The sequence below is a fragment of the Plectropomus leopardus genome, chromosome 16 (assembly GCF_008729295.1).
Source record: "Plectropomus leopardus isolate mb chromosome 16, YSFRI_Pleo_2.0, whole genome shotgun sequence".
NCBI classification, from domain to species: domain Eukaryota; kingdom Metazoa; phylum Chordata; class Actinopteri; order Perciformes; family Serranidae; genus Plectropomus; species Plectropomus leopardus.
Window position 1 is genome coordinate 20433028 of NC_056478.1, and position 24223 is coordinate 20457250.

The 24223-nt window shown below is 39.6% G+C and overlaps 1 protein-coding gene across 1 annotated transcript in view; it reads right to left on the reverse strand.

Moving 5' to 3' along the window:
* Window positions 1-24223, reverse strand: part of LOC121955966 (nesprin-1-like) — a 109495-nt gene that overhangs the window by 62842 nt on the left and 22430 nt on the right. The window contains 22 exon segments of the mRNA XM_042504064.1: window positions 573-743; window positions 3702-5648; window positions 5737-5907; window positions 8058-8187; window positions 8536-8672; window positions 8781-9110; window positions 9302-9466; window positions 10431-10746; window positions 12665-12837; window positions 13256-13541; window positions 14573-14680; window positions 15424-15629; window positions 17906-18109; window positions 18237-18338; window positions 18454-18621; window positions 19207-19365; window positions 20109-20259; window positions 20368-20517; window positions 21593-22464; window positions 22555-22705; window positions 23488-23654; window positions 23865-23985. Of these exon segments, the coding sequence (XP_042359998.1) occupies window positions 573-743; window positions 3702-5648; window positions 5737-5907; window positions 8058-8187; window positions 8536-8672; window positions 8781-9110; window positions 9302-9466; window positions 10431-10746; window positions 12665-12837; window positions 13256-13541; window positions 14573-14680; window positions 15424-15629; window positions 17906-18109; window positions 18237-18338; window positions 18454-18621; window positions 19207-19365; window positions 20109-20259; window positions 20368-20517; window positions 21593-22464; window positions 22555-22705; window positions 23488-23654; window positions 23865-23985 (6385 nt within the window).

Genomic DNA, 24223 nt, shown 5'->3' on the forward strand with positions numbered 1-24223 from the left:
CAAGAAAATTACCTATGAAATCAACCCCCACACCAAAGAAAAAATGAAAAAGTAAATAACCAAAAACAAAGCAAGACAAAAAAGGAGGAAATTACCTAAAATCAATATCACTTTTGGCATCAAAATTTTTTTAAAATATATAATTATTATAATTATAAATGTAGTTTTTGGACATTTTTCCCTCTCTTTTAAAAAAAGTTTTTCTGAGCTATTAATTTCTAGCAATTTGCAGAATGTTTCTTGCCAAGTTGTTAATTGCTTTTTGCCCCATGTTTTCAAAAGAAAGCAAACCAGGGTTCAAAGGTTCAAACACTTGTTTAGGGGTCTGAATGCAGCACGAGAAAGTGATGTCGATCCAGGATTCAAAGGGTTAAACATACTGAGTGCAACCACAAGAAACACATCATTGCAACAAACATTGACTAGATAACATGTTTTTTACTTTAACTCCAGTCAGCTTAGAATTAATCATTTGGTCAGCAGTCAGAGCAACACATTTTGTAACAGTAGAACTAATTCAAATAGGTGCAAGCAAGCTGTTTTTCTATTTATTAAAATCAGCTGATACTTACATTTATTATGTTGCTTCTTTCCACCAAGCTCTGGATCTCAGACAAAACATCCTGCATGGTGGACATGTGTTTGCAGGACTCTGGCGATCCACCTGTCGCCTCCCCGACCTGCAGATCAGCTGCCATACCTGGCGCCGTCCTCTCAGTCTCCATGCTTTCTTGGATCTGACGCTACGTACACACAGACGACAGGGGTGGTGTCACATTGAAGCCTCCCTCTCTCCCGTGTTTGTCCACAGATAATAACAGAGCTTCCTGTTCTTTCCCTGCTTCACAGTGGTATATATTACTATGTTGCTGGTGGCCCGGCGAGTCAGTGCAGTTAACACAAGAATGTGCCTGACTGGGGAGCAGTTTGCCCCCAGGGAGAAGGACTCTATTCATCTATATATGTGCTTCCTCCCGTGCTTCTCGAAAAAATTAAGTGATCTGTTATAACTTGGTTAGACAGGGCAAACACCAAAACATGACATGAACTGCTAGGTTACTGGATTACAAACAGGGGAGGTGCCTTGTGAAATACTTTGGGCATGACCGAGGTGTGTCTAGGAGCAGGGTGCAGGTAGAGCGAGAGGAGGATTTGAAAATGCACAGCAGGTTTCTGATTGGCTTTGAGGAAACGGAACAGAGAAGATTATCCTTAACAGTTTGAGTCAAATATTTCTTTCTCAAAAGTAGTGCCAACATTACATATCACCAATATAAGAATTATAAGTGGAGGATGATGAATGAAATAACTATTTCTTTCAAGAAGCTTAATGCACTTTAACCGACAGTATGAAAGAAACATTCCTTATTGCACTGTTGAAGTAAAATCTGTCATATATCTGAATACTTTTACACAAGCTGGGTATACTGCAACACGTGTGAAAGTTTCTGTTTCTGTGTACTGATGTACTGATGTACTGATGTAATTTCAATAGTGAAAATGTTAAGTGTTTTAAATGAAATAAGAATTGGAAAATAAACTAAATAAATTGGAATAAGTGACCTCAGATATCTGGTGTATTTTTTTATTTTATTTATATATTTATTGTAACTGTCCTCTGAATTATGATCACTCTAAACAAGCAGCTGTCGTTTATACACACAATTTCTTGACTTCCTCATTGCAACTCCGTCTAATATTTCTGAGTTGTCAAATAAGGCTGCATAATTTGCAGTTTCTTTAATAAAACATATTTTGGCACATTTTAGGACTCTCAGCTATTCATCCTTAGAAGCTAATGTCAGCTGTTAACAGTGAGAAGGCGTACTGTTATCAATCCCAATAATGACAGGTTATCCTAGTGAGAAATGTTTCAGTTCCTTTAAGTACTGTTGCTGGCACTTCTCAAAACCCATCTGATGACTGAAGAGCAGTGCAAACATTGCCAACATAAAGTCTAGATTTAAGTGGTCCCTTCACACCAAAGAAAAGGGGATGAGGTGCTGGTAACGTACTGTACTTTCTGCAGATACTGAAAGTTAGCAAATTTGCTGGAGACAAAAACTAAGTATTAACGATTAATGTGTATGTCTTTACTCTCTTTTAGGCCACTGGCTCATTTTTTTTTTAAACTGGTATTAAACACCTTTTACTTCCTTTGTTTTTCTATATGTCATTGCAGGCTAGATGTCTGTAGATCAACTATATTTTTGCTTTCATGCCTCATTTCTTATCAGTCTTAGTAATGTAGGCTGCCCTGGAAAATAATTTCTATTGGTATCATTTTCCAGGATTGATTTTTTTTTGTCAGATCTTCCTTCGCATGACTCAGGGGGCTAATGTTTTTTGTATGTGTGAGGCTTGTTATCACTGTTCATCCTGCAATTTTGTGTTTTGTTGCACACTGTTGTAGAATCATTTTGTTTTGTGCAATTCTTGATTCATTTTGTAGAATACACAAGGCAACATTCAACATGGATATCTTCCATCTGTCATTAGAAAAATACAGCCCACCCTCATACAAAAACACAGCCATATACCGTAGGCTGTCTATGCAGGCAGCTTAATACTACCTATATTTATGTATTTATGTTAATTTCTGGGCAGCAACCTCTAGTGGCTTTAGTGATTAGGACAAGAGCAGCCATATGTCGTTTTGATATAACTGCATAAATACATTTCTTTTCACTGGCCGAACAACGTTCCACAAAAAGGTGGATGATACAACGCTATGACTGGACTTTGGCAAAAGTAGGACACTGAAATGCCAAATGGTGGGAGAAGAAATATACAAAAAGCAAATAAGATTGAGCTAAATTTAGGATTGGATTTAGAATAAAATAACACTCACAAAATGTCAGAAATACCAAAGGTTCATTGAACAAACCCTCTCGAACATGAAGGTATAAAGAAAGAAGAGTGGTTTATAAATGTCAAAGAAGACCCTGTTTGTTTAGGAAGGAAAGAACAGACTACCCTAAACACTGAACAAGTTAAATTGAGGTAAATTTGAGGGGTAACTGAATGAGTAATTGGAAACATTTCTTCCTATTGTCTAGACTTTGGTTGTGATTGATATTTGCTGCATAATTTGAACTCTTTAGGCCTAGGAACAAATGTAAAAATCACTTTTTTATTTAACTGTTTATTAGTAATAGACATATGGTCATAACAGGTGATGAAAGGCAAAAAAAGACATTACTTTATTTTAAGGGCTTCATGATTCAAAAAGGTTGGAGACCTCTACATTAAAAGAGACCAATGAGGCCAATGATGGGCAGGTGAAAAGAAGGATGATTAAAGAAATGTACTGTAAGAAAAAATAAGGGAATAAGAAGAAAGAAGAACAGAAAAAGTGCCTCTCCAATCAATTTCATAAAAACCAACCTCTACTCATGCACATACACACACACACACAGACTCACATGACTGCACGAACACACACACCCACCCACAAACACAAACACACAAAGAAGAAGAAGAAGAAGACCTAGAAGGAGAGAAGATGAAGAAAGAGGAGATGGAGAAGAAAAAAGACAGAAGAAGAAGAAGAGGAGAAGAAATATTAAAGACAAAGAAGAGGAAAACGAGTCTAGAGTAGAAAGACAAGAAAAAATAAGAATATCAAAGCGGAAAAGGAGAAGGAGAGGAAAAAGAAGGATGATAATTCAAAAAAGAAAAATATTATTTTTGACACCTACCTGTTTCTGTGTCACCTCTGTGTCCTCCGGTGAAGCGGGAATCTTCCATTCACTCTCTTCAAACAGCGGCGCAGCTTTGTCTCGTCTTTTTCGCACTTTGAAAAGTTTGGATTCTGGGCTTACACTTGCTTGTTTTGCTGTTGTTCCTCCCTCTGCCTCCTCCAGCTGTCCTGTTCCTGTGATCTTTGCAGTGTCAGCAACAATAACCTGTTTACTGTCCCCAGCAGGTATTTGTGTTGCAGTTAAGGCATCTCCCTCCACAGTGCACAAGACTGAGCTCATTGTTTGCTCTTCAGCGTGACAGAAATCTGTCGCCTCCTCTTGTTTGACAACCAGAAATGTTGTTTCTGCTGCGTGTGCACTGGTGAGCTTAAATTTAGCAGCAGTGCCAGATGATCTGGAGGAATTTGACACCTCATTGGCCATTGATTCATGGCTTTCAAGTTTTTCCTTGCATGATAATTTGGCACTTGTGGAATTAACCTCCAATTCTGTACTTACTAATGCCAGGGGGGTTTCTGGCGGTGAGTCTGTCTCTTGAGACTCACTGAATGCACAGCTCTTTAAATCATCGATTTTCAAGTCTGTTTTATCTGATTCTGGACTCACTGATGTTGTAAGAAGTCCAGATTTCTTTTCAGGAACACTTGAAACTTCTTCTGTAAGCTCAGCCCCGTGCGAACAGCTGAGTACATCTGGACTGCTGGCTCCGACATTGTCCTGTGGGAGGAACTCAGGCGGCTCTATGTCCAACAATACTGTATACACTTTTTTGGGGCCAATATCCTCACGGTATATCTCCTTTTCTGAAACACCATCAAGTGCCTTAAATGTCTCTGATTGTGCTGCTGGATGAACACTTTTCAAGTCTGGCTCAGGGCTGCTTACGCATCCAGAGTTTTTCTCACAAGTAGCTGAAACTTCTGTGAGCTTTACATCATATTGCTCTACTGCCTGAGAACAGATAAGTGCATCTGGATCAACATTTTTTTGCATGTCCTGTGGCTCCATGTCCAGAACTACTGTAAATACTTTCTTTGGGCTTACACTGGTGTCCTCACAGTATTTCTCATTTTCTGGAACATCAGCAAGTGCCTTAAATGTCTCTGACGGTGTGTCTGGATGATGGCTTTTCGAGTCTGGTTCAGGGCCGATTAAGAGTCCAGGATTGTTCTTGGGAATAGCTGAAACTTTTGTGAGATTTGTATCACAAAGCTCTGCTGCCTGGGAATATATGAGCGCATCTGGATCAATATTTTTTTGCATGTCCTGTGGCTCCATATCCAGCACTATTGTTAACACTTTCTTTGGGGTAACACTGATGTCCTCAGAGCGTTTCTCTTCATGACCATCTGTTACTGCCTTCAGTGTATCACATTGTGCTGCTAGATGCTCAGACACATTTTCAGGAGCAGAAAGAGGGACAGTGTCTTGCTTTACTGCTGTGGATCCAACCAAGTGTGAGACACAGTGTGCTGGATTGATTTCTTTGGTTTTGTTTGGTTTAGTTAAAAAGTCCTGGGTCGAGGTAGTGTCTTCCTGTAATGGTTCAGTGTTCTCTTCCTGAGCTATTAAACTCTTGTTTAAAGTAGCAAGTGAGTCTGACATTAAATAATTACTAGAAAGTGCCTTGTGCCCACTGCTTAAAGTACTGCTATCTGTGTTAAGTGTAGCGATTTCATCTTTCTCTGCACATGAGAACGCATTATGGCCACCTTCTTTGGATGTTTTCAAGGGGTCTTTGGTGTTAGGTTTGTCAGTATTATGATCACTTGGAGAGTTTTCTTTGTTGTTTATTGCGGAGAAAGAAGCAGGAGGACACATGGTTGTAGTTTCATCAGGTGAAGCCAAATATGGTTCATGACTTCTACAAGTTTCTTCAACAACTCTGTATGGAAAACCTTTGTCCAACTCCTCTGCACAGCAACCTTGACTGTCCGTTTCAACCTATCATATTAAACAAAAACATTAAAATCCTTGTATTATTATCATTATAACATAGGATGGTACAGTTCTGTTAAGAGGGGAAACTCACCAGGCATTTCGATAAGGTCTCAATTGCAGGTGTGCTTTTATTGAGAGCATCTGAAGCACTTTTCACCAGTTTCTTTGTTGCTTTTTTCCCCAGACAGTTAAGAAGAAAACCTCGTTCAGACAGCACTTCACGAAGAGCTTGTTGAAGCCTCAAACCCTCATTCAGAGCTGCCTTTAAGAGCACAAACAGATATACAAAATCAACACCAAGAGATCTTTTCCCCTTTATTTTTTTTTCCCACTTATTCTACAAATATGTAGAATTCTACAAATATGTAGAATAAGTGTGTGATTTAAAAAACACAAATCACAAATAGCAGTATTATTAGGCTATTTTTAAAATATTACAGAGGTGAAAATAGACCAGACAGACTAAAACTATCGCTGCTGCAGCAATAGTTTTGGCTCACTGGGAAACTGACAGAGCTCCTCAGCCGGCTTCCCTGCTTTGGCAAACTTTGCAGCACACCTGCCTCCTTTTTGAGTCTGGCGGCTCTGAGAAGCTCTGATGTCTCTTCTGCGAAGTGCCCCAAAGCCTGGAAGCTGGAAAATGAGCTCTGTAGGCAACTTTTTGACTTCAGGGCCCTTTGTGATGCTTCCGCCTTCTGTTTAAACCTACTGTTCTCATCCAGGTAAGCTCTAAGGTACCAAAGTTTGGCACTTATTAATTTAATGACAAACGGTAGTTGACTGACTGATGTGAATTAAATTGGTACCCTTAAAAGTGCTAGGTTCATAACCAACTCTAATTCTTCCAGTTGATTTTGAAATATGTGACAGGATATGTGAATATTTGACCTGCTGAATAATGACGAAAAATTAAGGGATCAACAAAGTCATAAGGATTTATCCTCTGGGCACCATGAATGTCTTTAAAAAATGTCATGCCGATCAATCAGACAGCTGAGGTATTTTCTTCAAGATCGACGCTCATATCTAGCTGATGCAATGGTTAGATATACAAGTGGAAATGATACATAAGTTTGTGTTTTTTATGTTAATAAATGGTTGTTATATTATTTCACAGACATCAGTATAATCATTGTACATAAACAAAGTAAGACCATAATGGAGAAGACTGGCAAAACAGAAACAGCACAGTTGGAACTTTCAGAGTTTTTGGCGGCAGCAGCAGCAGCAGCAGCAGCAGCAGCAGCAGCAGCAGCAGGTAAAGCTGATGGAAAAAATGAGTCACAACATGTTTATGTTCTTTACTAATGCCAAAGAGCAAACCTTTGACAGAATTAGCCACATCCACTCAGTGAGGACTAACCATTATGTTCACCATGTACCAGACAGGGGAAAGGGTATGTTTATGTCAGTTTTATTTAAGAATATAATGGGATTGGACCAGTGGCAGTCTAAGAACAGCTCCACAAAAGACATTAAAGTCCTGCTAGATAAAGAAATCACAGGTTTTCATCCTAAACAAGATGCAACTAAAGGTTATAGTCTTGGTGTTATAAAAGAGTGCAGCCCCAGATGGGATTTGACGACCGGGAATTCTTTCTTTTTGCATTCATGGCAACTACCAACTTGAACTTATCTTCAACAAATTCAAGACATCAGACAACGGCATCAGGGGCTGGTTTCATGTTTTTTATTATTTCTCTTTGGATATTATTCAGAACTGTTCCAAAGACTCACTGTTTTAAAAACTCTCTTGGCTAAATTCTTGCAAAACATAAAAGTGATCATTTTGAGAAACAAGCTTACCTTCATATGTTTATAGAACGTAAGTTTGTTGAGGTGATTTATTTTGTGTAAAGGGAATTAAGGATTGTGCTGGCCATATGTTACATTTTTAATTAACACATTTCATCAAAGGACCCCAACAAATGTACCTTTTATTTCTATGAGCAATGTTTGTGAAAAATTACCACCTATAAAAGGAAACGACTGACCCCTTTTTAGAAACATATTTGTGACCTGTTTTTAACAAATTTGCTTTGTTAGGGAGAATAAGTGGGCTAAGGATGTCTGAAAGTATCAGGAGATGACAAACCCTTTGTTGGGTTTGAACTTTTTATTGTCTTTTCTGACAATAAAAAGTGGGAAAAAAGGAAAATAAGTCAGCCTTATCCTTTAAATAAAATTGAATGAAAGAGTTTTTGATGTCATTTATGTGTTTGTTTCACTTACTTTTTTAACTTTACTGCAAATCTGCGTAATATAACTGTGTAAACTTGTAATAACAGCAGAAAAAAGAAATGTATTGCCTGATGTTTTATAAAAGCCCTGTCACATAAATGTACACATTTGTTACTCCCTGTGTTTTATAATAAATAGGCTGAAAGGAAAGCACACATTGGTGTGTTTTACCTGGTTGTGTGATGACGGTTCAGCTTGTACTGTTTGGCTCCACTTCTGCATCTGGCTAATAGCCTGTCTCACCCTGTTAGCAGTATTTTGGGCACACTCACGCTTCTTTCGTAGAAAAACGGACATGACGCTACAGTGAGAACACAAGGAAGAGAAAAACAAAAAACAAGTTTGGTCAAATTGAATGAGTTCAAATACATACAGCTTTTTGTCCAAACCCTTTTTTTTTTAAACTGATAACACTGTAAATTACTTTTGTTACATCCCATTCCTTCAACAATCCTGGCACAGACCCTCAAACCTTGAACTTTTTATTTTCTTCCAGATCTGTGGCAAAAAAAATATTTGATTTGAGCTTGATGTGTGTCCATATACCTCAATGCAGGTGGACCCTGGAATAACGAAAAGTTTTCATAGAAGTCGACATGAATGTGTATCGAAATCTGGTTTTCCCTATTAAGATAATAAGGTAAAGTACCTGTCCATGTCTTTAGTAACTGCCTCAATAGACAGAGTGACATCTGAAGGAAGCTGTTCTTGTGTGATGCTCGGATCTTTGGTCTTCTGCAGGTCTTTAACTCTTGCAGCCAACTCAGTCAGCCTGGTATCACAGTCCTGAAAGAGAGACAAATGCCTCTTTGGTGCTTCGATATTGCGCCATAAACTTATTAAACACTGTTATTTAGGGATGAAGCAACATATTAATGGCTTTTTCAGCTATACCTGCAATGTATACCACTGCTGTTTGAGCTGGCAGGTTTCAGGCAGCACCTCAAGGTCCCTACACAGATTTGCAGCCAGGTCTTTGAGAGCTGTTTGTACACTGAAGACCTCGTCTTTCACTCGTTGAACTCTCTGGTTCCCGTTTTCTGTGAGCAGGGCCAGATATTCTCTGATGCTACTGTCTAGTGCCCTCTTGTGGTTTTGGAGGTTGCTCACTTGCTGAGAGAGGCTGGCCTGGGCCTCGGCTATTGAACTGGCTGCGATTGAGTCTTTGAGTGTTCCAATCTGTAAGAGGTCTTTCTCTATGTCAGTCACTTCTTGTAGTAATGCCTGAAAAGTGGAAAAAGCCACCGATAAATAAGTACTTATGAACAGAAATACAACATAGGTGGCTTTATGTTGGGAAATTCTCCATCTGTTTCATAAAAATGCCATTTACATGATTTTCATGCAGGAGGAATGTGAAATTAAAAATGTAACATCATGTGGCTCATCAGGTCAGTCTATTTAATGAACCTCACCTCCAGAGTGGCTACATCAGTGACCAATCCAGCTGAGCTTTCTTTCTGAGCTTGACAGGCTGACATCCTTTCCTGCAGGGATGTCAATTTACAGCGGCAGTCCTGCAGTAACTGGCCAAAATTTTCCTCATTATACACACCTTCCTCGAGGCGGGAACACACACCCTGTGGACATTTCATGCAAACCAAAACACAGTTAGAGGGCTTATATATCATTTTATAGACTTGTTGTGATTATACTACGTCAGTGGATCCTAAGTCGTTATCAGATGAATCCAAGTATCACTTCATTGACTCCACCTGCCCTGATGTTCCAAATGTGTTTATTTAAATTGATATCTAAGTGAATATTGACACAGCATGAGGTGAATATTGTTGGAATATTTTTAGGTAGTAGGCTGTGGATTGAAATCTGAAAAGGAAATAAATGTGTAACCTGCCACACGAGACAACGCATTGCAATTTATTCTAATGTGGTTTACATTCCTGCCATTTGTGACAATTATGGATGATGTTTTGACATTTAGGTCTTATAAAGTTTGTATCTGATGATGATTATCATTATAGTTCTTATCAAATCCTGTACCTGTTTTTTTTGCCATTTTATAACCTAAAAAAATCATATTTCTTCATGGGTTGTTCTGTAAAAGGCTGAAGGACAGCAAAATATTAACATTAAGCTGATTCTGGTGCTGAAGATGTTCAGCTGTAACACCACTTTTAGCGGTACTGTTCTAGTTAGTAAGTTTCAGCTTAATTTGACCTAATTATTAAAATCGAACCCTGACTTTTGGCTAACTGTGTCAACTGTTTACTTTTGGCACATTCTTTCAACTGTTCATCAGATTTCTTAATGGAATTATTGTAACTGTTTATATATTATGCATAGCTGATAATTTCATACAGAGCCATATATGTTAAAGCTGACTTCATCTGTTTGTAACAGGTTGTTTTTTTGGGGGTTTTTTTTGCAAGAAGGAACCGTGATGGCGAGCTATAAGAAACTAAAGAACCATCGATGAACCGAACCAGCCGCAACTCCAATGCTTCCTCCTGCGTGATAGGATGTGCCCTAACTGAGGGTTTGCGCCCCTCACTTTGCACTACTCAATCCCCCACCCACACACACCTTCACCTCCTCCATCAGTGAAGAGCAGTGATTCTCCAGTTCAGCCGAGGAAGGATCTTTCCAGATGGTGTCACTGGTTTGTTCAGCCAGCTCCGTCCTCTGCTCAGCCAGGCTGGTAAGAGTTAACTGCAGGGCTTTAGCCTCATCCTGCAGCTGACAGGCCAGAAGACAGGTTTGTCTGCGCTCAGAGGATCCAGGCCAGGGAAATAACGTAGGGAGCTGAGCAGCTCTGTGCTGCAGCTCCTCCACCCTGCGGCGGGCCCACTGTTTCTGGTCCAGGTAGGAGGAGGTGAGGTCTGGATCAGCCTGTAGAGCACTGAGACACAAAGACAAACAGAATGTAAAAGATCATTCAGAATTCATGCATTACTACAATTTCGCAGTTAGTTTTTGGATGGTTGGGCCTGCTTGGGGCTCACTCTGGTGAGGGTCCTTCTAGGGTGCGATACAGCACAACTTTGCATGTTAAAAACTTGTAATGGAAACGCAAATTGACACAGCATGGTTTGACTGGGCATGGCAAAAGAGTGGGCTGAGATTGAATGTAAAACCAGAAGAATCAGTTAGTATTTCTATTGTAAAGTTTTTGCTTTCAAGCAAGAGATTTGATATAGGCAAGGAGGTCATTCTAACAATGCTAAGAGAAGCAGGTTAAAGGTTTAGGTGGGTGGTATATGCCGCTTTTATAGTGAGCAGATCCAGGGGTTGAGACAGCAGGTTGTGGATAGCATGAGGAGTATAGAGACGTCAGGCTGAACTGTGTGGCCCCTGACATGTCCCTTCTCGTCCAAATAAGCTGTGGTTCTTCAATGGGTTCCTTTCAGAATTCTTTGAACCTTAGTGATATCGAGGTAACCATCCCATGTTTACACCAGTTTTGAGTGTAACCACTGTAATGATGTATGCCTCATCATCGGAGGGTGATGCACAATGCACAACAAAAAGCAACCTTGACTTTGTGAAAGGCGCTATATAAATCCAATGTATTATAATTATTATCATTAGTAAGACAGATGATTATGAACAAAAGATGCTGAGATCTTTTGTTCCATCATTACAGATATTTGTTTTTAAACCACTGCATGCTCCTGATGTCGTCTCAGTTCACAGTTCATGTCAAGAAAAAACAGCATTTTTTTGGTTCCAGGTTTGCCAAACAGTTCAAAATTAAGTGCGGAAACCAGATTGGAACCTACTTCATATTTCTGGAGACAGTGTATGATGTATCTTTTTCAAAGAATCTTGAGCAAATACAAATTGACTGAGAGCCTCACACTAGCTCTGCAGTGTATAGAAAAGGTAATCTGGAGCTTCCTATAACCAGCTTAACAGAGTTTCAACATGCTAAAGCAATGCTGAAGATGATGCTGTAAGAGTCTGGGGATAAAACAGTACGGAGCACAGAGGCAGCCATCTCAGCAGGGAGAGAGAGAACGTCCAGGGAGGCCGTTTTACAGGCTGAGGCAGGGATTTTGTTAGGCAGGTACAGCATGGGCGTGGGGGGTTTGGACCGCATACCACAGCCTACTGAACATGGAACAAAGCACCAGCAGTTGGCAGGAGAAAACAGGGTGTAGAGGAATTTCAGAGGCAAGAAGAGGCTGCTACACATGCAGGAGCAGTCTCTCAGGCAAAGCAGGGCTGGCGGTTGAGTTGGGAAAGTGTAGAAAGGAAGAAAGTTAGCTGGAGGGAAGTAAATCTTAGTAAATGGGTAGGTGAGGAATCAACAAAACCTTGTGGTTAAAGCATAGCTCAGGGGTGTACGAAAATATTGTAATATTATTTTTTCTGATAATATATCGATTCTCAAATACGCTGCAACGATTTTAAATTAATAGCTCACGTGCAAATATTTGTGGCAGTGGTGCATTTTTTGTTATGTTTAAAACCCTGACAGCTAGATAGCATTGTTATATTACACTGACATAGGTGAATGTTTGTTCCTTTTCTAAGATTGCAAAAAAAAAAACAATAAATGGTATGTTGAAATTAAGACCTCAATAATTCAAATGGAATATAACTGAGTGACTTTCAAGGCTTAATATTTATAAAATGGAATTTATGACATTTTCAGACCTGAGGACTAACTCAATATATCCCAATATTTTATCAATACGTATCTTATATCCAGATTTTTGCCAATACACAGGCATAGTAAACAGAAGCTTCACTTCAGCACAATCTATTGGGGTGTAAAACATGTCTGCCTCATGATTTTATCAAGCTTCACTTACCTGTTAACAGGCTGAACTGACTGAAGAAGGTCCCGCTCCTCTGCTTTCTGACTAGTTTCCTGAGTGTCCGGAGTCAAGTTGTCTCCATCACACAGTCTGTGGCTGCAACAGTTTTCAGCTACTCCGAGCTCTTCAAGGCCTGCCTCCCCCTCTGTTGTTGCCCTTACCACAGCCTGAAAAATATTTTAACAGATTAGTCACACTGCGATCACAGCGATTTGTCACTGCAGGGACTGAAGAGTGTGTTGCTGATTTGTCTTTTTTTGTCTATGCATAGAAATCTGCCTTCAAAAATGTTGAACAACAAATGGACACTCCTTATTGAAGAACAAGCAGAGACAAATACAGGTGAAAACAAATAACAGATCTGTGTGTACACGCCCTTTTATGACAGTACACAGTACTAGAACAGCTTCTTTCTTACGAGAGAGAAAGTAAAGAGTACTTGTGAATACTCTGATTAATTTTGCCTCCTTGCAAAATGAAACAGGCCCTCGACTCACACGGGATTCAGCTTAAAGGAGTTAAGGGGATATGTGGAGAAACTGCGCAGTTCAGTCAGAGTAGGTAATGTTATGTACTTGTACTTACTTGAGCTTGGTTAAGTTTCTGCTCTACAGGACTCTGGATACCATTTTCTCCAAGTGGAAACTCAACAGTTGGTCTCAGATCTCCAACCCAGGACTGAGTGGACTGTGAAAGAGTCTGAAATGCCTCCCCTCTCAGAGCGCTCTCCTCCGCGGAGTCATGCAGTATGCTGGTTTGAAGCTTGCGGTATCTTTGCAACAGTTTGCTGCTCTTTTCCACTGCAGCACACTGCTGAAGTGTACTCTTTTGTAAGGAGGACACAAGCTGATGGAGGGCCTCTGTCCTCACCCTGCAGAGGAATAATATAGGCAGTGTTGAGCTCACTTATTCCCACTTTCAATTCCCAATTAAGGGGCTAAAACTGAGCTTGAACAGGGCTACTTAGGATTGACTGACATGTTAAATAAGTACATCAGAGAGAGAGAGGAAACCTGTCACAACCTGCAGTTTTTTCAAGGTGCAAAGAAAACAAAATAAGAACTTCACATGCAATTAGTTAACAAAATTTCATATAAAAGCATTGTGTTTGAGAATGAGAGAGTTTCTCTATCAGGAAACTTGGAGCAGTGAAGTCCAGATATTATCTTTACAAACAGTGTGTTTTAATCAGGGTTACATGATTAGATTGAAGTTGAATGACCTTTGAAAATTTGCTGGTTTCTGCACCAATGATAGAAATAACAAGTTGGATAAATGATAGGTTGTGTCATTAATTATACATTGATGTATAACTATCCAGCCTTTGGCATGACATCAAACAGTCATGTAGTTAAGGATTAGTCAGTCGCCTCTGGAGAATAACAGGCTATACAACCTGAACCTGAACTACTGCAGGCTGTTCAAATGAGCTCAATTAAAGATTTTACATACTACTTTCTACCACCTTCTGGGTCTAACTGAACACATTTTCATCTACACCATCATCTATACTTAGGAAACTGTTAGCATAATTAAGCAAGAATGTCAACTGCAGACCACTATGAACTAATAAAACTAGACAGAATAGAAGAGTGCACACTGCCAAATAACATATATAAATTTAAAATCTTGACCTTAAGACCTTTGTAGAAGATTTTGCTTATTCACACGAGTTTGAAAGCTTCTTACACTGTAAACCCCACTCAAGTTAAAAATGTATTGGAAAAAGCTTGCACTCAAAACCTTATCACACTGGAATCAGTATCAGAATTTTTTTTGTCTTTGGAGCATTCTATGTAATATTAAACATTAAATTGTGTCAAGTGGACATTCAGTATATATATTTATTTTTTCTGTCAAAGATGGATCAGGCTTTACAGTGTGAATCACAAAACTCTTTACCTTTGTTGAAGTGCTTCCTCGAGCAGGAAACTAACATCCTCCTCCTTGGCTGCTTTTTCCTCAATTCCTTGCAACCATTCTTCCAATTGTTCACTCTCCTTTTGCAGCCTACAAAACACACACATACACACACACACACAGCGTTGCACAATACACTATGGATTAAAGTGGGGGGATAGAGATTTAACACATCAGAATTTTTTCATTAAACATTTTTCCAATGCAGCTATTCATATGAAAATTAGACCAGACATTGATACTGACAAAATAAAACTATGCAGATAAAAAGTTGTAGCATTTCAATCCATAAAAAAAGTCATGTGACATGTTGAATACCTATTTCCCCTACTGTATGTAGAATTATGAATCTAAAAGCCCAGCCCAGCAATAGTTGATGTTTCTGGAAACTCTTAAAATGTTACTTATTAGTAATGTCTAACATATTGTTGTCTTTCCTGAAAACTGACAAATACCTCAAAACCAGACCACAGATTCACCCACACATTTGGTTGCACAAAGGAGGATGTTTAACTGAACACTATTTGTCCTCCTTACACGGCTCGTACACTTCCTGAGTCATAAGCTACTATGTTTAGCCTGGTGGAGTCATATTTATCTGCTTTGTTTCCTTATGCAGATTCTCAGATGACAACTTTTGACACAGTTAAGTTATTGAGCAGCTATTAGACAAAGAAACATAAAAGCATCTGGCCAAGCTCCAGAAATACCTGCCCGGCAGCTCTCAGATGCCCTTATTATAGTGTATAAATGTTGCATGTCAGGTTGAATATGTGCTGGCTACAAGGAATCAAGCATTATGTGACAGTTGAATTAAAAGAGAAAGATGTTACCCGTCGAGAGCTTGGATATTCCTGTGAGTCTGTTTTTCCACCTCAGAGAAGAGCTGGTGGGCGTGTCTGACTTTATCCTGCAGCTGAAGCTCCTTTGCAGACAGACTCTGCAGACTGATTGGACTCGCTATAGAGGCCATAACCTGCAGATCCTCCCGCAGACTCTCTGCCTGCTCATCCTGCATCTGGAGCTCAAACAATAGATTCTGTAGAGTAAAATAAGCTACTGTTAGTGATGAGCATTTTAAAGCACCAGCTGTCAATGTCTACTGAAACATTTAACTCAAACACTAGCTTCAACACGAGTCTTTAGAAGTAATGTGTGTTGACTTTCACCTGATTAGAGCTTCATATCATTTTGATAGTATAATACGTTTATTTAAACTGTAAAATCACAAAGTGTAGAACATATTTCAGAATAAATACACGGTAACACAAAAAACTGTTTAAACAAAGATGAAAAAAAAATCTTTTGAATATTGATGCAATCCGTGTTGCTTTCAGCCAGTTTGTTTCAGTGTCCAATGTGCATCACTTTCTCCCAGTTTTTCTAATGCCACCACTGTGGGAGCATACAGATTTTTAAATTTGACATATAGTGACATTAATAAACTCTTATCTACAATTCAGTGTGTTCACTTCAGTGGCCCAAATAAAGCTTATTTCAGTGTAGAAATCTCATCCAAACAAACAGAAATACTTATGCGAGATACATACCATGTCCCGAGCAGCAGGCATGCTCCTCCAACACAAGTATGGACTTAGAAATGACACAATATTCCACCACTAAAGACCACATAAAGGTTTGAAAACTCATTTCAGTGACTTTACTTCCCATGATTTTTGTAGAATGAAATACTCTTTCTTCCTTTTCTTGGCTCTCCACCTCCAAGCATCATTCAGCCCTGCTTTTGCTGAACGTCCCCTAAGTTTCACAGTATTCTGCAATGCAAGCTTTTCTCGTCTAAGTGACAATGGTTTCTCCCCCATCCATACAAGTAAAGCCAGGATTGGGGTAGTACGGATTTAGCAACATTTTTACATTCAGGACATTTCCCATTTTTTTAGCTCATCAGACAACTTGAGGGGGTTTAAGCCCTTGTCACTCGTCTTTAAACTTAGCAACGAACTTAAAATCACCTTCCCCATCAAGTGTTGGCACTTTCATCATGTCTTAAAAATCTTCACTCGCACTCCCATTGGCAGACCTATCTCTTGTCTGAGTTTTCCGGTATTTTTTCGGCTACTCTTCCGCACCTGACTTTGACTCCCTGCCAAAAACATAGTAGCCTAGCTTGCCGACAGTTTCAAAGTCTGCTACTCAAACTCATAAACCAAACACACACAGACGTCCGAAACCAGTCACAGCTCTCGAGTCCAAAATGCGCAAACGCCTTATACAATAACAAATCTAAAACTCCCTCAAAACCGTACAACTGCACCTGAACACACGCCCTACGACTCCTAGTAATGGAAAAACGCCGTGAATCCAAATCCCCAGTTTATTGCTCCAACACAAATTTAAAGGTTCCAGGAGCAACCAATGGTTAATGTACGGAGGGGTGCCTTATTTTTAAATTTTTAAATAGATATTTTGGTGATTTTTTTCTATTTAATGCGCGCAACAGTTGCAGGTAATTTGAGGGGGGTTTTTTTGCCATGGGAATGTAGCTGTTGTTGTATATTGTTTTTTGGCAGTTTAAAGGTCAGTATTGGAATATTCTCCCCTATGTTGTGGTAGGGTCCAAGTCAATGCCAGGGCTGCTCCGGCTTGCAAAATGTGGCAAAATAATACATCCATGGGCAAAAGATGCCTTAAACACCACGCTGGGTTATGCAAGATCACTGTCTTTAAATAAAGCAGCGTTTGTATTCTGGTTGATGCTTAGAGATGGCAAATTCAAAACTTTAAAATGTTTTAATACATTTTAAAACCATTGTTTTTAAACATTTTAAAACCAGTTTGCTCAACATTAGCACCTAGTGACAGAAGCTGGCATTGCAATCATTACTTACTGTTTGTGCTGAAAGCTCCCTTTTCCATGGCACAAAAGGCTACCCCAATAGGTGTTATGCAAATACAATCAAACTGTCAGTTTAGTTCTTTTAGGATATGGTGACTATTTCATAGCATTATTATATGACCTAATGATGGTGGTCCTATGCTACAATTAGTTTCATTCATTAACTGAGAATGAATTTAGGTTGTCAAGTCAAATTCTTTGTATGTATAAATGGCCTGAGCTATTAGAAATATTATGATTCTCACTAGTTGTTATTGCACTTCACAATAATTGTAATATACATATACATGGATAAAAAAATAATATTCAGAGAAGTGTGCAAAGATTTTTATTTAGATATAACATTTGCTCTACATTGTTTGGCCTGTGATTTTCTTGTGACTCAGGCTTTAAAGGATTAATCTGAATGTATTTTAAATGTATTTATACATAAAAATCTGTCTCATTGAAGCACTTACCTTAAGTTTTGCAAGCACTGTTGTAACATCTGAACCACTGAGAGTGAGGAGGGAGTCCTGAATCCCTTGGAGGGAGCTGAAGCATTCAGCCATCCTAGCAGTTATTTGTCCCTTAGCAGCCACCATCTGCCTGTAAACATCCTCAGCTTCAGAAACAAGCTCCTTCAGCTGTTCTATCTTCTTCCTCATCTGGGTCTCCACAACCTAGACATAAAAAATAATCAAGGAGACATGTTGTAACTCCATCAGATCAACTGTATCTGTCCATCCTTGCAGCAACATTTAAACCTGAACCTTCCCAAATCCCAAACACAAAAGCTGCATGCTGTACCTGCAGCTCCAGAGGGAGCTCAGTGCTTTGAAGCAGCCCCTGAATCTCAGTGGCTCTTCGGTGGAAATGCTCAATATTCTCCTCTTGGCCCGTAATTTCATTCTGGAGACAGAGGGAGATGATAGGTGTTTAAAGGCAACTATGAAATTAGGCCCAGAGAGGTCCAAACCTGTATACTACAAAATAACAGCAAAATAACACAAGAAGACAGGTTTACCTGTAAGGCTGTGATGTCGTTCTCTGTCTGAAAGGATGGAGACTGAGCAAATACTGCTAGTTTATTGGCTATCCAGCTCTCCACTTCTGCTCCCAGCAGAAGGACTCCATCCCACAAAGTCAGGCCAACGTGCAGGTTTTCAAGGTGGGAATCTGTCCTTTCTGATACCTGCAAAGATTTAAGTTGCAATGAATGCTACTGTAACACTTTAATTACAAACACACTACACAACATAAGACCTTAAAAAATTGATATTTGCAATGATACTGGTCCACTGTATGATGCTTTAGTGTACATATGGGATTAGCAACACATAAAACAAAAGAGGAGATACTTTTTGTGGAGTTAATCTTCCTTTAAAACAAAAAAAAACAAAAAAGTACAAAAAAGTACAAAAAAATACATAAGTAATACGATCTTAACACCATAATCTGCAAGAAAACCAGAAATAGAGCTCTCTAGAATAGAGTACTCTATGGCCACATTTAAACAGCAGACCAAGGATAGCAATATGTGAGAAATTTTACAAAGAAATAGCACAAAAAAAACTTACTGATAAAAAATAAAAAATCTACAATAAAAGACGTGCAAAATCTAACACAAAAAGAAACAGTAGAAACTGGTACTGGCTCATTGTAAAAACAAATATTTTGATAAATTTAAAAAAAAGAAAAGCCTACAGACACAGTAAACAGTAAATGCAAATGTTTCGCCAAAAATGGTGAATTGAAACATTCAAGTGACTGAACTTACATCTAGCCAGTGGTCCATGAGAGCATCTGCTTCGTCCTCAAATGAGACGATGGTGCATTCTGGGATCTGACGCAGATGTGTGTGAAGCTGTCTGCAGACAGTGCGGACCTCCTCTATGCTGTCCCCAAGGCCGTCCAGCTCCGCCTTTGTTTGCTGCACCTGAGAAACCACACACACACACACACACACACACACACACACACACACACACACACACAACACAACACACACACACACACACACACACACACAACACATGCAATACATATAAAACACATAAAAGCACTGTAAAAGCAAACTGTAACTGTACATTTGACTGTACTTCACTAGCAAGATGTCAAAGGGCCCAAACTTACAAAACAGATGTCTGCCTAAATCATATTAATTAACCAGTTGAAACCTGAGCAAATTCACTTGATTTCTGTAAAAACACGGAAAGAGCAATGGGCAATGAAAGGAGAAATAACCTAAGAATAGCAAGACATTAATTAATTAATTAATTAAAAAAAATAGACAAGAAACAAAACAAAACAGGTAAATGACTGACTAAATGACTGACTAAATGACTGGCAAAAGTGCTTAAAAATGTATAATAATTCTGTAAAACAATTTTGAATATTAAATTATGATTTAAATATAGTTTTACCCTATTTTTCCCCTACATTTTTTCCCCTACATTTTTTCCCTAGCTTTTTAAATATAATTTTCTAAATCAACTAATTTCTTGCAATTTGGGGAACATTTATTTGCCAAGTTGCTTATTGCTTTTTTTCACGTTTTTGAAAATAAATCGCACCAATTTGCCCAAGGTTCCGAGGGTTAAATACTTGTGAAAGGCATGTGAAAGCAGCAAAAGAAAAGTGATGTCACTTCAAGATTCAAAGGGTTAAATAATGTGGTACCTCAGCATACAGTCTCTGCAGGTTGTCTTTCCCCAAGTAGGAGGCTTGCTCACTGATGGAGCTTTCTGCCCTCTGCAGTGTCCCACTCAGCTCCCCACGAATGCCCTGAAACCGCTTCAGCAGCTTTGTCAGGGCAAAACACTGCTCCAGCCTGTGTGTGATCCATCACACAACACACACATACGCCAAACTCAGCAAAGTACTACTGTTCAACTTGACATAGTTGTATATCACAACCGACTGAATCTGCTCTTCTTACCTTTCAGTTACAGCTTTTCTGGCCTCTTTCCAGACCTCCTCCACCTCTCTGGTCTGACTCACACCAGGGAGTCTTGATGCATCCTGCAGGTGCTGCAGCTCAGCCAGGTGGCCAGCAAGACGACTTTCCAGCTCCTTCAATGCACGTGTCCTGCAGGAGATAAAACACAATGATTTATCATTGTATGCTTGCACAATGAAATGACATGTAATACAAATTAAATATTTCCATTTTGACTGGGGTTTTCTGGGTTTTATTGCCTTTATATGACAGGACAGTGTGAGCAAGGGGGGGTGACATGCAGCAAAAGGCCGAGGCCGAAGTCGACCCCGCGGCCGCTACGGTGGGGATACAACCTCTGTATATGGGGCGCTGCTTTATCCACTGAGCCACCAGACACCCCATGGAATTTATTTCTGAATATAAAATTACCTAAAACTTTTGCATCCATCAGCTGCAAAGCCTAGTGCTGTTTCTGGGTGCATGATATTTAGCTTGTGTACTTGTGACAAATTTCCCAGTGAAACAGAATATTTGATCGGTGTAAAGTTACACATAGGATTCAAATCAAATCCTACACATTTGATTAAACCACTAAACCGGGTGTGCTCAGAGTTTAAACGCAGCTTAAGCTCAAACTGTTGACTCCACAAACACCTTGTACACCGTCAGTTCAGGAGGAGGACAAGGGAGAGATGAATGAAATAGATCGATTTTGTTCTGTTAGCTCCATGACCCACACACTGTGAACTGTGGTATTTTATGAAAGGTGTGGCTGGCTAGTCCTCCAAAGTCCTATATGATTTGATTAACTTTTGTAAAAGCCCCTAAATGCAGGATGAGTCGTAAAGCATTTAAAACTGTTTCAAGGAAAGAGAAAAGACAGGGATTTTGATGTAAATATACCCTGATACTGATTTTTGACATATATTTGGCAGGCATATAACAAGAGATAAATGAACAATTAACAAAGTGACACCGGATTAAAACTGGTAAAATGTTGTTGTTTTTTCATTTCACTGGGTCTTTCATCACATAGCTGCAATGAAGTGCTGCAACAAGCAGACACAGAAATATACTGTATTTGTTGTATGTATGAGCCATAATTCAAATAATATATATATATGTATTACTTAACTTTAAAGCTGCGTCTGGGGGGTTTAAGGGAGAAATCATGATTCAAAGGGTTAACATTTTGTTTTTTGGACCCAGAACAGTGTTGTACCTGTGCTGCAGAGCAGGGAGGGTGGGCTCCTGTAACATCAGCTGTTCAGCTGCTCCTCTTATCTCCCTCAGAGCCCCTAACAAGGCAGCTCTCCTCTGGACCAAGCTCTCCGTCTCTTCTCCCTCTTTCTTCACTTGGCTGCTTCTTCTTCTGCTCTGGTCCTTGGCTTTTGAGACATCTCCTTCAGGTTTCCATGTTTCCTTGTGCTCTTCCTCCTTTTGTGTCTTTGTATCTTCTTCCAGCTTACTCCTTTTGGCCTCAAACTCTGACTTATCTTCCATCCTACTTGGAGTGGGATGCTCCGGCTCCTGTGCTCCCCTCCACTGTGGTGAATCATCGCCAGGCTTTGTCTGATGTATCTCCATAGGATCCAAATCTTTTCTGTCCCTCTTTCCGGCTCTCGCCATCTCTCCTTCCATGTCCACAGCTTGCTGTGACAATGATGTCACCACATCCTGGCATGTGACTGCTGCACCCTCCATGGTCAGAGTCATGCCCACTGCCTTTAAAGTGCTGTCAACGCCATCAGACTGCTCCGCAGCAGTCTGCAACCTCTGCTGCATTGCTGCCTGCCAACAGTGTCTCTCCTGCTCCCAGTCTCTTTCATTTAGCTGTCTGCTGGGGTCCTGGTATGCCAGCAGGGTTGGGATCTCGGCCTTGATTTCCCTCACTGAGGCCAGGAAGTGATCCAGAGCCTGTGCAGCAGACTGAATCTTCTCCAGCCGCTGTCTGAGCTGCTCAAGATGATGGACAGTGTTGTGAAGAGCCTGGCAGACACATGAAGGGGATGTTGCTTCCGGGCCTTGTCTTTTCACTTCAGCGCCTCGTTCTGATAGCTTTCTCATTTCAGACCGCAGTCTGACATCCATCTCCTGGGTAACAAAGAAGGGATTAGTAATAACATTTGCATATTTCACTCTCTGAATCTAAGTGTTAATTGTTTGTAAAAAGCATAAATGCACCTTTAAATCAGATACCAGTCTGGGATCAGCCAAAGTGAAGGAGGAGATGTCTACAGACTCTCTGATGATGCAGTCCAGTTTTTCCATAACCAGTGTCATCTGATCATCTGCAGACTCCATCAGGTCAACAGTATTCTCTAGGGATGTCATCCTGACACAAACCAACATAACTGAAGATAAACTATGCATGATTTTCCTTAAAAAACATTGTGTTGACTCATACAGAAGCAATCAGAAGTCTGTAAAGATATGTATGGTGTTGTATTTTTCTGCAGAGATTCGGCCCTCTGCCTGTATTTTATTATTTTCTGTCTTCAGTGCCTTTATGGGTGTATATCTCCATAGTGCTTAGGTGAGGTGGAGGCTTTATAAAAATCTAGCTACCAGGTGCCAAACCATGAGCAGCAGGCATACAAGAGACACCAAAAAAACACAAATATAGCAAAACGCGAAAAAAGAGTGAACCTGGGGTTAGCTTTTTACTTTCACTTTCGCAAACATGCATGTTCAGAAACATTAACTGATAATCTCGTCTAATATACCTTTAATAAGTTCTTCTTATGCATAGTACTAAGATATGGTTATAAGTTAAACCCCTCTTTCCATTCTTCAAAACAGAAATTTTAATATCTACATGTCCATGACAACTGGGCAAACTAACTCTGCTGATGAAAGTGATGACAGTGACTGACAGTTCCCGAATGACATTAAGTATGACATTTTATGGTCAAGAATACAGTTTGATCCTCAATTTACATCACATTTACAGTGCTTGAGAAATTATATTCTGCAGTAATATTTTTCCAAAAGAACACTTTGTACAATGCAATATGCCTGATTGGTTTACTGATTTGAAAGATCACCGACAGGAATAAGTGTTACAAATGTGCTTATGTCTGCAATATTGTTTTTATAAATTAAGTTGCACTGTACCTGTTCTGTAGGCACATTTGTTGGCCTCTCCACTGCTGAGTCAGCTGCTCCCAGTCTGTTTCCACTTCACCATTATCTTCACTGCTCATCAGATGGCAGAATTGAGAAAGCTGGGCATGCTGGAGCTCAAACTTAAACCACAGTGCCTCTGCCTCCTGTTTTAAAGTCTGTTAACATGTGACATGCAGTCAGTCAGTGAAATTTGATCATTTGTGATGTTTGACTTTGCAAGGATAAGGCTGCTAAATAATAGCTTGGTTTTATTTTGTAAAGGATGCAGTGAAGCACAAGATCAGTCTGCTTTAGGAGCATGATTTGAAGATGGATTTTTCTCAAACAATTTCTGAATGTGTATGTGAAGTGTTGCTTCAACTTGCCTGTAGTTGCTTCCTATGGATCTCCAGGGTGGAGATGGTGACAGGGTCCAGGATAAACTCGTCCAGATGTTGTTTATTCTTCTGGAGTTGAGAGTGAAATGCCAAGCGGGACTTTCTGTACCTGCAGTGAAAGATTTACATGTTGTTTCAATGTAATGTTGTCTGAGACTGGCAGGCTGCATGGGATCACAGCCTGCTGCAAAATCTGTGACATCAAGTTCATTTTACACGTGACTTTTATGCTTATTTCACTGTTTTGTAAACAATGTACATGGCAGAGATATAAAACAGTTGAAACAGGCGATAAAATTCATGCTTAATTTGTTTAAATGAATAATAAAACAGTCCCTTCCAAAGCA